A 15,503-nucleotide genomic window follows, 5' to 3' on the forward strand; every position below is an offset into this window, starting at 1 on the left:
TAAAAGTTAGCATTTAAATAGCAGCTTCTTGGCACAAAGACATAAGCTGGGCTATACTGCTCCTACAGCGACCGTATGCGTTGGGGTTCTGAGCCTCATCCCTCCTTGAGCTAGTTATTTTATAACTTACTTCGTCTCAGGAGCTCAGGCTAAGAGTGAGGGGAGACCAGGGAGCTGAATTTTGAGAATCTGTGACCCCATTTAGGAGGACATGTATAGTAGATTTGATTGGAGCGGTCTGCTGTGATTCAAAGTTTGGGGTTCAGGCATGTTCTAAGTCTGTGATTAGCAGCTTTTCCCATGGTAATGTGAGTGCCGTGTGTATCTACAAGTATCTGTATATAATCCTCTTCCCCTTTGTTCACCAAAACCCTGTCTGCCTTCTGATTGTTAGCACCTTCCCCTTTTAACTTAAAGTGACCATCTCCCTGCGAATGGGACAAATAAAAGATCTGAAACAGACTACGTTGTAAATCCCGCACGTGCAACCTCAAGCATCTGATTCGCTTACGCCATTGTAGAGGCTCTGTAGGTCTCTGAATTAGTCAGCGGAGTACACTTTGCGTGAGAAGCTGGAGGTCTGCTACAAACTGGTGAGTGTCTGAATAATTTGTATTCATTTTCTTTCTGAGAGCAGAGCTCGGGAATGTTAAATGCTCTGAGCTCAGCTACCTAGCAGCTGAAAGCTCCCAGTGCTCAATAGCAGGAGAACAGAAGGGCACTGTTGGTTCCAAATCCATTGAGTTAAGGTTCTCGCGAGGGACAATTATACCATGGCAGGATTCTGATATCTTAGTGTCATAATATACTTGACAGAACCCCAAGGAGCTAACTCCATTGTCAGTTGCAACACACACAGCACCTGCTGCCAGATTTGCTGTGCAGAAATACTTAAAGTGAGTCAGTGATGAGACTCTGAGTAATAAGATAATAAATACATGGAGGATTTAGTGATGCTAAGAGTCAGATTCTCCAAGGAGCTCAGTGGTTGGGGGCCAGTGGGGTGCTGCGGTGTTTTGAAACTCTGGCCATACGTGTCATGTTAAGAGCGGCTGGATAGTGAGCATTTCTGGAATCTTGCCCCCTATTTAAGTGCCTAACTGGAGATGCTGTTCTGACAGTCTAGCCCCACTTGAGAATTAGGAGGAGCCCGACCAACCTGCCTTGGGAATGCTGCAGCCAGGGATTTTGGAGCTGTGTGCATGGAGCTTTGCTTTATCATACGTATGTACAACACATGCTCCAAGCAAGCCCTGAGTGCAGGCTAGACTGCTCAGGCAGAACTGTAATGGGCAGATTCTAAATACTTAGTTGTTTTTACAAACATTTCTTTACTGAGAAGCACAAGCAAGGAGAATTACAGAGATCCTTGCTACTGCTAGCTGGACTTTGATTCTACAAACACACAGAGGGCAATGGAAGGCAGGGTCCATTTTATACTATTGTATTTAGCCAAGCACTCAAGCAGCTTGGAAAGTCTTCATTTCTCAATCTCAAAAACAAATTTGCATCCGTGGTAGCTGGTGAGGGCTCTGGATTCCATTCCGGGAGCCCCAGGCGCTTTATCAGTTTCCACAGAGCTGTGCAACTACAATTGCATGAGGAAAAGAAATCTGCAGCCATGTCAGTCTGTGAGAAGAGATGAAATCCTTTGTAGTGAGGATCCCCAGACTTGGTGTGGAATTTTCCTCTCCCAATTGGTTTTATACTATCCCAGCAGCATTTTATCATTTCAGACCATTCCATAGCACATGAATCCAGCCAGCACACTCTCTTACATCCCCAGATGTGTGCCATCCATTTCACTGGTTACTGGTGTTTGGGTGCTCAGCTCTGCAGAGCACAAAGGAGACAGTCTCTGCCTCATGGAACTTGCCATCTAAATACCCCAGACTGGCCACTCCTTGCTTCCTACTGCGCCAGTGCTGAAAGCAGTGATTTTTATTCTCAGAGCGGACAGGAATAAACACGACTTTACTTTAAACCAACTACACGAGGCAGGTTTACTCTAGTTCCTTTTCATTAGCATCCTTGTTTCTTGGGGATTGATAAACCCCATCTCCAAATCGTATTGAAATTTGTTTTAGAGGCACTGGTTTTTCCAGGGCCGCAGGAATGAGAGACAGACAGAAAGGCAGAAGAGTTTCAAAATAAAAAACAGGATGATTTAGTGGTGACAGTTTTTAGAGTAACAAAATTCTCTCACAAAAGACTGTGCTTGTGTTGTATGGGTATAGTTTGCTACTCTTGCTATTGCCAGCTTTGGATTCAACAGTGACACTCATGTATTTCAGACTGGAGGATTTTTTCCCAAGAACTTCTTGTTCTTAAAGAGTTGATCATCAGATGCTGAGCAAAAGCACAGCTCTGAGTGTACCTGCATTCATTCAGCTTTTCCCTTCGCTTGGAACACAGTGTCACACCGGTGCAGAAATGCAGCTGGAACAAACTTTCAGTCATTATTACAATTTTTTATTCATTTAGTAAAAAATGGGACATTGCAGGTGTCCCAAAAGAAGTTCTCCTTATAGAGGTTTCCACTGTTTGAAATCCAGCCCTTGTTGCTAGTGACTAAAGGTGTTACTGTGTGACCTGACCGCATTGAGGGGGGCTCAGACTTTTCCGGAGCACTCTTTCACAGGGAGATTGTCTGAAGATTAAGGTGTCTGGATTGTTAATATCAGCATAAACATTTACTTCCTATCACCTGCCTCGGCATCTGTGAACGAACCCAACCTAACCACCTCACATTTCTACAGAAACCTTAGGCCTCAAACCAAGCTCAAAGCTTATTACACAAAAGGAAATTTTAAAACCAGAGCATGAGCTCTCGTCAACTTCCCCTTCGCGTAGCTCAGAGTTGTCTCAAACCAGAAACGTATCAGACAGCTGCCTCTTGGTTTTCAAAGAGTGTTGTAATGGCTGGGACTTGATGGATTCATTAAACTAAATCCCCTGAGGCTCTGAGGGAGTATAGGTCAAATCCATCTCAGTGAGAGCAAAGGAATTGTCAGCCCAGCAACCCAGTCCGCCTCTGAATCGCCTTCTTGTGGGCGATAGAATGGGGTGTGGGTGTGATATAATTACTGGACAGTGATGGAGGGAACTGCTCCCTGAAGGTGGGAGCTCTGCTCTCTGGGCTTTCACTAGGGTTGACTCCAGCCCTGCCTGTTACCTGAAGGGAGTTTGTACCAACGCAATAGCACAGTCACCAGAAAGTCTCCTGCCACCTGGCCCCTGTTTTGCCATGGTTTGGGTGTGCATCTTGTTAAAGCTTGGGCCAAGGCAGTGACTAAGGTGCTGTGCATCCCCTGGGCAGAGCAGGGCCCCATGCAGCCTGTGTTAACTTGTCTCTCCCCTTTTTAGAGCGAAATGAGAATGGTACCTGCCCTGACGCTCATGCGGATACTGATGTCACTGGGTAAGCGGAGATCCTGCTTTTGCCCCCCTCGCCTGCACCCCTGAAAACACTGCCTGCTTTCCCCTCCCTTTGCTTAGAGACCCACCATCCCTCCTCCACAAGACATTACTGACAGTGAATTTCAGAGCCCAGGGAGCTCATGGGTTTGGGAGCCCGGAACTCTTCTAGGCCTGCTGCTGAGTCAGTGTGGCCTGGGGCAAGTCACATACCCCTCCTGTGCCTCAGGTCTCCAGCTTGCGCTTGGTGCCAGCGTAGGCCAGGACATGTGGACGCGGCTCTATTCGTTTCCTCTGCCAGGGTTCTCCAGCAGCCTCCTGAGCAATAGCTGTGTCACGGCTTGTGCAAACAAGCCGAGGACTCAACCAGCTGGGTCAGAGCTTCAGGGCCAGCGGTGGGGAAGGAAACAGGGAAGGGCTGTGAGAACTGACATTCACACACTAAATGCAGCCCCTGCCCCGGTGCTATGCCAGGCAGAGGGTGCTAGAATGACTCTTGCCACAAGGATGCAAGGCCAGTCCGGTGGTCAGGGCACTAGTTTAAGACCTAGGGACCTAGGGTCAAATCCCTGCTCTGCCACAGACTTCCTATGTGATCTTGGGTCAGTCACTTAGTCTCTGGGTCAGTTTCCCATCTGCACAATGGAGATAATAGCCCTGCCCTGGCGCCCCGGGGGGCTGGGAGGGGAACTGCTCAGATACTCTGGTGATAGGCAGTGGTAGATGAAAGCCATTCATGAGGAGCCAGAACCTTCTGCTTCCAAAGAGCACCATGGCTGGGGCTCGTGCGAGGAGCGCTCCCCCTCTTCCTATTCCATGCAGACGTGCCTCCACCACCAGGAAGTGAGGCCGGGATTCCCCTGCTGGGAGAACCGGCACTGTAGGCTGCTCTGCCCGGCTTAGCCAGAACGTCTGGACTGGCAGCGCTAAGGCTGCCGCTGTGGAGCAGAGCGAAGCGGCCTCGTCCTGTCCCAGCTGTGAATCTTGGGGTGCAGTTTTTGACAACCCCTCCATCCCTAAGACTTGGTAAAAGGGATCTTCCCATGTCGTGATGCCAGGGCAGCAGTGCTAGGGGCTCACGGCCATGACCCTGTCCTGAGGAATGGCTGGGCCAGAAGCATTTAGTTTGGGTCTTGGCTGCACCACGGGCCCCTGCCATGGAGGGTAGGAGGCGTGAATCGGAAGCATGGCCCTAGGGGAGACCGTGCCCATAAGCGGGGGCAATAGCAGACCTAGCACTTCACCCTCAGCTCTGCCCACCTCCCAGAGGCCAGGCTAGCAGCAGCCCATCACGGCATCACCCTGGCTTCAGGCTGTGGCGGGACAAGGCCCCAGCCTGGGCGTAACAAGCTGTGACGTGTGGAAAGCAGTGGGTCTGCATGTGGCGTTGCTTCCAGTCCTTGGCAATGCCCCTCACCTCCACCGAGCTGGTCCGAGGGCTCCCTCTCCGGTGCTGCTGGGAGGGCAGAGAAGGAAAGCCTGCTCTGCTGGCTCTGATGTCACGGTCGGGAGGCTCTGTGACTCTGGGGAGACTTGGCCCCAGGGCTGGTTCTGCAGTGGGACAGCTGCATGGACCCTCCCTCTGGCAGGAAGGAGCTGCCCTGGCTCCCCATGTCTTGGTGTTTTGTGAAGGAGCTGGTTCAGGGGGTACAGCATTTTGGGCAGTCAGAGGGTGGGGGAGGGCCCTGCCTGTGTGAAGGGAGCAGGGTCTGCCAGGCTGGATGTGGGGAGGGGGTTGGTCTCTTTGGGTTGGAAGGGATGTCTCAAGGATGAGCAGGCCCCTGGCAGACACAGGTGGATCTAGGCAGCACTGCTGTTCTCTGCACCGTGCTGGATTCTTCAGTTCCAGGCTCATCCCTCTTCCTTCCTTGGTGCCTGCAGAGAATGGTGGGGTGTTGGCTGGCCTGGTCATCACTCGCCCGGAGCTGAAGGCTCGCCTAGGGGACTCTGTCATGCTGGAATGTTTCTTCCAAAGCCTGGTGCCAGGGGACTGGAACGTGACCAAAGTGGACTGGCTACATACGCCGGAAAACAATACTCAGGCGGTGAGTCCAATCACTGGGAAGGGACCAGGGTAGCACCACAGGTCCAGGGCAAATAGGCCGCCTGGGGGCAGAGATAGCATTCAGCAGGGCCGGCTTTAGGCCTATTCCACGAATTCCCCCGAATCGGGCCTCGTGCCCAGTGAGAATCCCTTCCCTGGCTAGAGGCGCCTTTTTAATTTTTACTCACCGGGGGGCGCTTTGGGTCTTCGACGGCACTTCAGCGGCGGGTCCTTCGCTTACACTGGGTCTTCGGCGACACTTCGGCAACGGGTCCTTCAGTGCCGCTGAAGACCTGGACGAGTGAAGGACCCACCGCTGAAGTGCCGCCAAAGACTCAGAGCACCGCCCGGTGAATACAAGCCCCACGTGTTTTTTTTAATGTGGTGTTTTTTTTTTTAAGTCATCCCTGCTAGGGCCCTGTCGAAATGGTTTGAATGGGGCCCTGCACTTCCTAAAGCCGACCCTGCCCTTAGGAACCCTAACACTAGCGTGGGAAGCCCTACCCATAGGAACCTAACCCTAGCTCCAAGTGCCCTACCCATAGGAACCCTAACCCTAGCTCCACGTGCCCTACCCATAGGAACCCTAACCCTAGCTCCAAGTGCCCTACCCATAGGAACCCTAACCCTAACTCCACGTGTCCTACCCATAGGAACCCTAACCCTAGCTCCAAGTGCCCTACCCATAGGAACCCTAACTGTAGCTCCAAGTGCCCTACCCATAGGAACCCTAACCCTAGCTCCACGTGTCCTACCCATAGGAACCCTAACCCTAGCTCCAAGTGCCCTACCCATAGGAACCCTAACCCTAGCTCCAAGTGCCCTACCCATAGGAACCCTAACCCTAGCTCCACGTGCCCTACCCATAGGAACCCTAACCCTAGCTCCAAGTGCCCTACCCATAGGAACCCTAACCCTAGCTCCACGTGTCCTACCCATAGGAACCCTAACCCTAGCTCCAAGTGCCCTACCCATAGGAACCCTAACCCTAGCTCCAAGTGCCCTACCCATAGGAACCCTAACTGTAGCTCCAAGTGCCCTACCCATAGGAACCCTAACCCTAGCTCCAAGTGCCCTACCCATAGGAACCCTAACCCTAGCTCCACGTGTCCTACCCATAGGAACCCTAACCCTAGCTCCAAGTGCCCTACCCATAGGAACCCTAACCCTAGCTCCAAGTGCCCTACCCATAGGAACCCTAACCCTAGCTCCACGTGTCCTACCCATAGGAACCCTAACCCTAGCACCAAGTGTCCTACCCATAGGAACCCTAACCCTAGCTCCAAGTGCCCTACCCATAGGAACCCTAACCCAAGCTCCAAGTGCCCTACCCATAGGAACCCTAACCCTAGCTCCAAGTGCCCTACCCATAGGAACCCTAACCCTAGCTCCAAGTGCCCTACCCATAGGAACCCTAACCCTAGCTCCAAGTGCCCTACCCATAGGAACCCTAACCCTAGCTCCAAGTGCCCTACCCATAGGAACCCTAACTGTAGCTCCAAGTGCCCTACCCATAGGAACCCTAACCCTAGCTCCAAGTGCCCTACCCATAGGAACCCTAACCCTAGCTCCAAGTGCCCTACCCATAGGAACCCTAACCCTAGCTCCAAGTGCCCTACCCATAGGAACCCTAACCCTAGCTCCAAGTGCCCTACCCATAGGAACCCTAACTGTAGCTCCAAGTGCCCTACCCATAGGAACCCTAACCCTAGCTCCACGTGTCCTACCCATAGGAACCCTAACCCTAGCTCCACGTGCCCTACCCATAGGAACCCTAACCCTAGCTCCAAGTGCCCTACCCATAGGAACCCTAACTGTAGCTCCAAGTGCCCTACCCATAGGAACCCTAACCCTAGCTCCACGTGTCCTACCCATAGGAACCCTAACCCTAGCTCCAAGTGCCCTACCCATACGAACCCTAACTGTAGCTCCAAGTGCCCTACCCATAGGAACCCTAACCCTAGCACCAAGTGTCCTACCCATAGGAACCCTAACCCTAGCACCAAGTGTCCTACCCATAGGAACCCTAACCCTAGCTCCAAGTGCCCTACCCATAGGAACCCTAACCCTAGCTCCAAGTGCCCTACCCATAGGAACCCTAACCCTAGCTCCACGTGTCCTACCCATAGGAACCCTAACCCTAGCACCAAGTGCCCTACCCATAGTAACCCTAACCCAAGCTCCAAGTGCCCTACCCATAGGAACCCTAACCCTAGCTCCAAGTGCCCTACCCATAGGAACCCTAACCCTAACTCCAAGTGCCCTACCCATAGGAACCCTAACCCTAGCTCCAAGTGCCCTACCCATAGGAACCCTAACCCTAGCTCCAAGTGCCCTACCCATAGGAACCCTAACTGTAGCTCCAAGTGCCCTACCCATAGGAACCCTAACCCTAGCTCCACGTGTCCTACCCATAGGAACCCTAACTGTAGCTCCAAGTGCCCTACCCATAGGAACCCTAACCCTAGCTCCACGTGTCCTACCCATAGGAACCCTAACCCTAGCTCCACGTGCCCTACCCATAGGAACCCTAACCCTAGCTCCAAGTGCCCTACCCATAGGAACCCTAACTGTAGCTCCAAGTGCCCTACCCATAGGAACCCTAACCCTAGCTCCACGTGTCCTACCCATAGGAACCCTAACCCTAGCTCCAAGTGCCCTACCCATAGGAACCCTAACTGTAGCTCCAAGTGCCCTACCCATAGGAACCCTAACCCTAGCACCAAGTGTCCTACCCATAGGAACCCTAACCCTAGCACCAAGTGTCCTACCCATAGGAACCCTAACCCTAGCTCCAAGTGCCCTACCCATAGGAACCCTAACCCTAGCTCCAAGTGCCCTACCCATAGGAACCCTAACCCTAGCTCCACGTGTCCTACCCATAGGAACCCTAACCCTAGCACCAAGTGCCCTACCCATAGTAACCCTAACCCAAGCTCCAAGTGCCCTACCCATAGGAACCCTAACCCAAGCTCCAAGTGCCCTACCCATAGGAACCCTAACCCTAGCTCCAAGTGCCCTACCCATAGGAACCCTAACCCTAGCTCCACGTGTCCTACCCATAGGAACCCTAACCCTAGCTCCAAGTGCCCTACCCATAGGAACCCTAACTGTAGCTCCAAGTGCCCTACCCATAGGAACCCTAACCCTAGCTCCACGTGTCCTACCCATAGGAAACCTAACCCTAGCTTCAAGTGCCCTACCCATAGGAACCCTAACCCTAGCTCCACGTGTCCTACCCATAGGAACCCTAACTGTAGCTCCAAGTGCCCTACCCATAGGAACCCTAACCCTAGCTCCAAGTGCCCTACCCATAGGAACCCTAACTGTAGCTCCAAGTGCCCTACCCATAGGAACCCTAACCCTAGCTCCAAGTGCCCTACCCATAGGAACCCTAACCCTAGCACCAAGTGTCCTACCCATAGGAACCCTAACCCTAGCTCCAAGTGCCCTACCCATAGGAACCTTAACCCTAGCTCCACGTGCCCTACCCATAGGAACCCTAACCCTAGCTCCACGTGTCCTACCCATAGGAACCCTAACCCTAGCACCAAGTGCCCTACCCATAGGAACCCTAACCCAAGCTCCAAGTGCCCTACCCATAGTAACCCTAACCCTAGCTCCAAGTGCCCTACCCATAGGAACCCTAACCCTAGCTCCAAGTGCCCTACCCATAGGAACCCTAACCCTAGCTCCAAGTGCCCTACCCATAGGAACCCTAACCCTAGCTCCACGTGCCCTACCCATAGGAACCCTAACCCTAGCTCCAAGTGCCCTACCCATAGGAACCCTAACCCTAGCTCCATGTGCCCTACCCATAGGAACCCTAACTGTAGCTCCAAGTGCCCTACCCATAGGAACCCTAACCCTAGCTCCACGTGTCCTACCCATAGGAACCCTAACCCTAGCTCCAAGTGCCCTACCCATAGGAACCCTAACCCTAGCTCCAAGTGCCCTACCCATAGGAACCCTAACCCTAGCTCCAAGTGCCCTACCCATAGGAACCCTAACCCTAGCTCCAAGTGCCCTACCCATAGGAACCCTAACCCTAGCTCCAAGTGCCCTACCCATAGGAACCCTAACCCTAGCTCCACGTGCCCTACCCATAGGAACCCTAACCCTAGCTCCACGTGCCCTACCCATAGGAACCCTAACTGTAGCTCCAAGTGCCCTACCCATAGGAACCCTAACCCTAGCTCCAAGTGCCCTACCCATAGGAACCCTAACCCTAGCTCCAAGTGTCCTACCCATAGGAACCCTAACCCTAGCTCCACGTGTCCTACCCATAGGAACCCTAACCCTAGCACCAAGTGCCCTACCCATAGGAACCCTAACCCTAGCTCCAAGTGCCCTACCCATAGGAACCCTAACCCTAGCTCCAAGTGCCCTACCCATAGGAACCCTAACCCTAGCTCCAAGTGCCCTACCCATAGGAACCCTAACCCTAGCTCCACGTGCCCTACCCATAGGAACCTAACCATAGCACCAAGTGCCCTACCCATAGGAACCTAACCCTAGCTCCAAGTGTCCTACCCATAGGAACCCTAACCCTAGCTCCACGTGCCTACCCATAGGAACCCTAACCCTAGCTCCACGTGCCCTACCCATAGGAACCTAACCCTAGCACCAAGTGCCCTACCCCTCGGAACCCTAACCCTAGCTCCACGTGCCCTACCCATAGGAACCCTAACCCTAGCTCCACGTGCCCTACCCATAGGAACCCTAACCCTAGCTCCACGTGCCCTACCCATAGGAACCCTAACCCTAGCTCCAAGTGCCCTACCCATAGGAACCCTAACACAAGCACCAAGTGCCCTACCCATAGGAACCTAACCCTAGCTCCAAGTGCCCTACCCATAGGAACCCTAACCCTAGCTCCAAGTGCCCTACCCATAGGAACCCTAACCCTAGCTCCACATGCCCTACCCATAGGAACCCTAACCCTAGCTCCAAGTGCCCTACCCTTAGGAACCCTAACCCTAGCTCCAAGTGCCCTACCCATAGGAACCCTAACCCTAGCTCCAAGTGCCCTACCCATAGGAACCCTAACCCTAGCTCCACGTGCCCTACCCATAGGAACCCTAACCCTAGCTCCACGTGCCCTACCCATAGGAACCCTAACCCTAGCTCCACGTGCCCTACCCATAGGAACCCTAACCCTAGCTCCAAGTGCCCTACCCATAGGAACCCTAACCCTAGCTCCAAGTGCCCTACCCATAGGAACCCTAACCCTAGCTCCAAGTGCCCTACCCATAGGAACCCTAACCCTAGCGCCGGGAGACCTACCCATAGGAACCCTAACCCTAGCTCCACGTGTCCTACCCATAGGAACCCTAACCCTAGCTCCAAGTGCCCTACCCATAGGAACCCTAACTGTAGCTCCAAGTGCCCTACCCATAGGAACCCTAACCCTAGCACCAAGTGTCCTACCCATAGGAACCCTAACCCTAGCACCAAGTGTCCTACCCATAGGAACCCTAACCCTAGCTCCAAGTGCCCTACCCATAGGAACCCTAACCCTAGCTCCAAGTGCCCTACCCATAGGAACCCTAACCCTAGCTCCACGTGTCCTACCCATAGGAACCCTAACCCTAGCTCCAAGTGCCCTACCCATAGGAACCCTAACCCTAGCTCCAAGTGCCCTACCCATAGGAACCCTAACCCTAGCTCCAAGTGCCCTACCCATAGGAACCCTAACCCTAGCTCCAAGTGCCCTACCCATAGGAACCCTAACCCTAGCTCCAAGTGCCCTACCCATAGGAACCCTAACCCTAGCTCCAAGTGCCCTACCCATAGGAACCCTAACCCTAGCTCCACGTGTCCTACCCATAGGAACCCTAACCCTAGCTCCAAGTGCCCTACCCATAGGAACCCTAACCCTAGCTCCAAGTGCCCTACCCATAGGAACCCTAACCCTAGCTCCAAGTGTCCTACCCATAGGAACCCTAACCCTAGCTCCAAGTGCCCTACCCATAGGAACCTAACCCTAGCTCCAAGTGCCCTACCCATAGGAACCGAACCCTAGCTCCAAGTGCCCTACCCATAGGAACCCTAACCCTAGCTCCACGTGCCCTACCCATAGGAACCCTAACCCTAGCTCCAAGTGCCCTACCCATAGGAACCCTAACCCTAGCTCCAAGTGCCCTACCCATAGGAACCTAACCTAGCTCCACGTGTCCTACCCATAGGAACCCTACCCTAGCTCCAAGTTCCCTACCCATAGGAACCCTAACCCTAGCTCCATGTGCCCTACCCATAGGAACCTAACTGTAGCTCCAAGTGCCCTACCCATAGGAACCTAACCCTAGCTCCACGTGTCCTACCCATAGGAACCCTAACCCTAGCTCCAAGTGCCCTACCCATAGGAACCCTAACCCTAGCTCCAAGTGCCCTACCCATAGGAACCCTAACCCTAGCACCAAGTGTCCTACCCATAGGAACCCTAACCCTAGCTCCACGTGCCCTACCCATAGGAACCCTAACCCTAGCTCCACGTGCCCTACCCATAGGAACCCTAACCCTAGCTCCACGTGCCCTACCCATAGGAACCCTAACCCTAGCTCCACGTGCCCTACCCATAGGAACCTAACCCTAGCTCCACGTGCCCTACCCATAGGAACCCTAACCCTAGCTCCAAGTGCCCTACCCATAGGAACCCTAACCCTAGCTCCAAGTGCACGACCCATCGGAACCTAACCCTAGATCCAAGGGCCCTACCCATAGTAACCCTAACCCTAGCTCCAAGTGCCCTACCCATAGGAACCCTAACCCTAGCTCCACATGCCCTACCCATAGGAACCCTAACCCTAGCTCCAAGTGCCCTACCCATAGGAACCCTAACCCTAGCTCCAAGTGCCCTACCCATAGGAACCCTAACCCTAGCTCCAAGTGCCCTACCCATGGGAACCTAACCCTAGCTCCACGTGCCCTACCCATAGGAACCTAACCCCAGCTCCACGTGCCCTACCCATAGGAACCCTAACCCTAGCTCCACGTGCCCTACCCATAGGAACCCTAACCCTAGCTCCAAGTGCCCTACCCATAGGAACCCTAACCCTAGCTCCAAGTGCCCTACCCATAGGAACCCTAACCCTAGCTCCAAGTGCCCTACCCATAGGAACCCTAACCCTAGCTCCAAGTGACCTACCCATAGGAACCCTAACCCTAGCTCCACGTGACCTACCCATAGGAACCCTAACCCTAGCTCCAAGTGCCCTACCCATAGGAACCCTAACTGTAGCTCCAAGTGCCCTACCCATAGGAACCCTAACCCTAGCACCAAGTGTCCTACCCATAGGAACCCTAACCCTAGCTCCAAGTGTCCTACCCATAGGAACCCTAACCCTAGCTCCAAGTGCCCTACCCATAGGAACCCTAACCCTAGCTCCAAGTGCCCTACCCATAGGAACCCTAACCCTAGCTCCACGTGTCCTACCCATAGGAACCTAACCCTAGCTCCAAGTGCCCTACCCATAGGAACCCTAACCCTAGCTCCAAGTGCCCTACCCATAGGAACCCTAACCCTAGCTCCAAGTGCCCTACCCATAGGAACCCTAACCCTAGCTCCAAGTGCCCTACCCATAGGAACCCTAACCCTAGCTCCAAGTGCCCTACCCATAGGAACCCTAACCCTAGCTCCAAGTGCCCTACCCATAGGAACCCTAACCCTAGCTCCACGTGTCCTACCCATAGGAACCCTAACCCTAGCTCCAAGTGCCCTACCCATAGGAACCCTAACCCTAGCTCCAAGTGCCCTACCCATAGGAACCCTAACCCTAGCTCCAAGTGTCCTACCCATAGGAACCCTAACCCTAGCTCCAAGTGCCCTACCCATAGGAACCCTAACCCTAGCTCCAAGTGCCCTACCCATAGGAACCCTAACCCTAGCTCCAAGTGCCCTACCCATAGGAACCCTAACCCTAGCTCCACGTGCCCTACCCATAGGAACCTAACCCTAGCTCCAAGTGCCCTACCCATAGGAACCCTAACCCTAGCTCCAAGTGCCCTACCCATAGGAACCCTAACCCTAGCTCCACGTGTCCTACCCATAGGAACCCTAACCCTAGCTCCAAGTGCCCTACCCATAGGAACCCTAACCCTAGCTCCATGTGCCCTACCCATAGGAACCCTAACTGTAGCTCCAAGTGCCCTACCCATAGGAACCCTAACCCTAGCTCCACGTGTCCTACCCATAGGAACCCTAACCCTAGCTCCAAGTGCCCTACCCATAGGAACCCTAACCCTAGCTCCAAGTGCCCTACCCATAGGAACCCTAACCCTAGCTCCAAGTGTCCTACCCATAGGAACCCTAACCCTAGCTCCAAGTGCCCTACCCATAGGAACCCTAACCCTAGCTCCAAGTGCCCTACCCATAGGAACCCTAACCCTAGCTCCACGTGCCCTACCCATAGGAACCCTAACCCTAGCTCCACGTGCCCTACCCATAGGAACCCTAACTGTAGCTCCAAGTGCCCTAGCCATAGGAACCCTAACCCTAGCTCCAAGTGCCCTACCCATAGGAACCCTAACCCTAGCTCCAAGTGCCCTACCCATAGGAACCCTAACCCTAGCTCCACGTGTCCTACCCATAGGAACCCTAACCCTAGCTCCAAGATGCCTACCCATAGGAACCCTAACCCTAGCTCCAAGTGCCCTACCCATGGGAACCCTAACCCTAGCTCCAAGTGGCCTACCCATAGGAACCCTAACCCTAGCTCCACGTGTCCTACCCATAGGAACCCTAACCCTAGCTCCACGTGCCCTACCCATAGGAACCCTAACCCTAGCTCCAAGTGCCCTACCCATAGGAACCCTAACCCTAGCTCCAAGTGCCCTACCCATAGGAACCCTAACCCTAGCTCCAAGTGCCCTACCCATAGGAACCCTAAGCCTAGCTCCACGTGCCCTACCCATAGGAACCCTAACCCTAGCTCCAAGTGCCCTACCCATAGGAACCCTAACCCTAGCTCCACGTGCCCTACCCATAGGAACCCTAACCCTAGCTCCACGTGCCCTACCCATAGGAACCCTAACCCTAGCTCCAAGTGCCCTACCCATAGGAACCCTAACCCTAGCTCCACGTGCCCTACCCATAGGAACCCTAACCCTAGCTCCAAGTGCCCTACCCATAGGAACCCTAACCCTAGCTCCAAGTGCCCTACCCATAGGAACCCTAACCCTAGCTCCAAGTGCCCTACCCATAGGAACCCTAACCCTAGCTCCAAGTGCCTAACCTTTACGAACTAGACTCCTAGCTCCAAGAGACCTACCCATAGGAACCCTAACCCTAGCTCCAAGTGCCCTACCCATTGGTTACCCTAACCCTCGCACCAAGTGCCCTACCCATAGGAACCCTAACCCTAGCTCCAAGTGCCCTACCCATAGGAACCCTAACCCTAGCTCCAAGTGCCCTACCCATAGGAACCCTAACCCTAGCTCCAAGTGCCCTACCCATAGGAACCCTAACCCTAGCTCCAAGTGCCCTACCCATAGGAACCCTAACCCTAGCTCCAAGTGCCCTACCCATAGGAACCCTAACCCTAGCTCCAAGTGCCCTACCCAGAGGAACCCTAACCTAGCTCCAAGTGCCTACCCATAGGAACCCTAACCCTAGCTCCAAGTGTCCTACCCATAGGAACCCTAACCCTAGCTCCAAGTGCCCTACCCATAGGAACCCTAACCCTAGCTCCAAGTGCCCTACCCATAGGAACCCTAACCCTAGCTCCAAGTGTCCTACCCATAGGAACCCTAACCCTAGCTCCAAGTGTCCTACCCATAGGAACCCTAACCCTAGCTCCAAGTGCCCTACCCATAGGAACCCTAACCCTAGCTCCAAGTGCCCTACCCATAGGAACCCTAACCCTAGCTCCACGTGTCCTACCCATAGGAACCCTAACCCTAGCTCCAAGTGCCCTACCCATAGGAACCCTAACCCTAGCTCCAAGTGCCCTACCCATAGGAACCCTAACCCTAGCTCCAAGTGCCCTACCCATAGGAACCCTAACCCTAGCTTCAAGTGCCCTACCCGTAGCAACCCTAACCC

At 53.8% G+C, this 15,503-nt stretch overlaps 1 protein-coding gene across 1 annotated transcript in view; it reads left to right on the top strand.

The window, feature by feature from the left end:
- Nucleotides 1–488: 488 nt before the first annotated feature.
- Nucleotides 489–15,503, top strand: part of JAML (junction adhesion molecule like) — a 45,857-nt gene continuing 30,842 nt past the window's right edge. Inside the window, exons 1-3 of the mRNA XM_039496708.1 lie at nt 489–593; nt 3,367–3,421; nt 5,299–5,462. Coding sequence (XP_039352642.1) covers nt 3,373–3,421; nt 5,299–5,462 — 213 coding nt within the window. The 5' untranslated portion in view covers nt 489–593; nt 3,367–3,372. The remainder of the gene's footprint in view (nt 594–3,366; nt 3,422–5,298; nt 5,463–15,503) is intronic.

The sequence above is a fragment of the Mauremys reevesii genome, linkage group 12 (genome assembly GCF_016161935.1).
Source record: "Mauremys reevesii isolate NIE-2019 linkage group 12, ASM1616193v1, whole genome shotgun sequence".
Taxonomy (NCBI): Eukaryota; Metazoa; Chordata; order Testudines; family Geoemydidae; genus Mauremys; species Mauremys reevesii.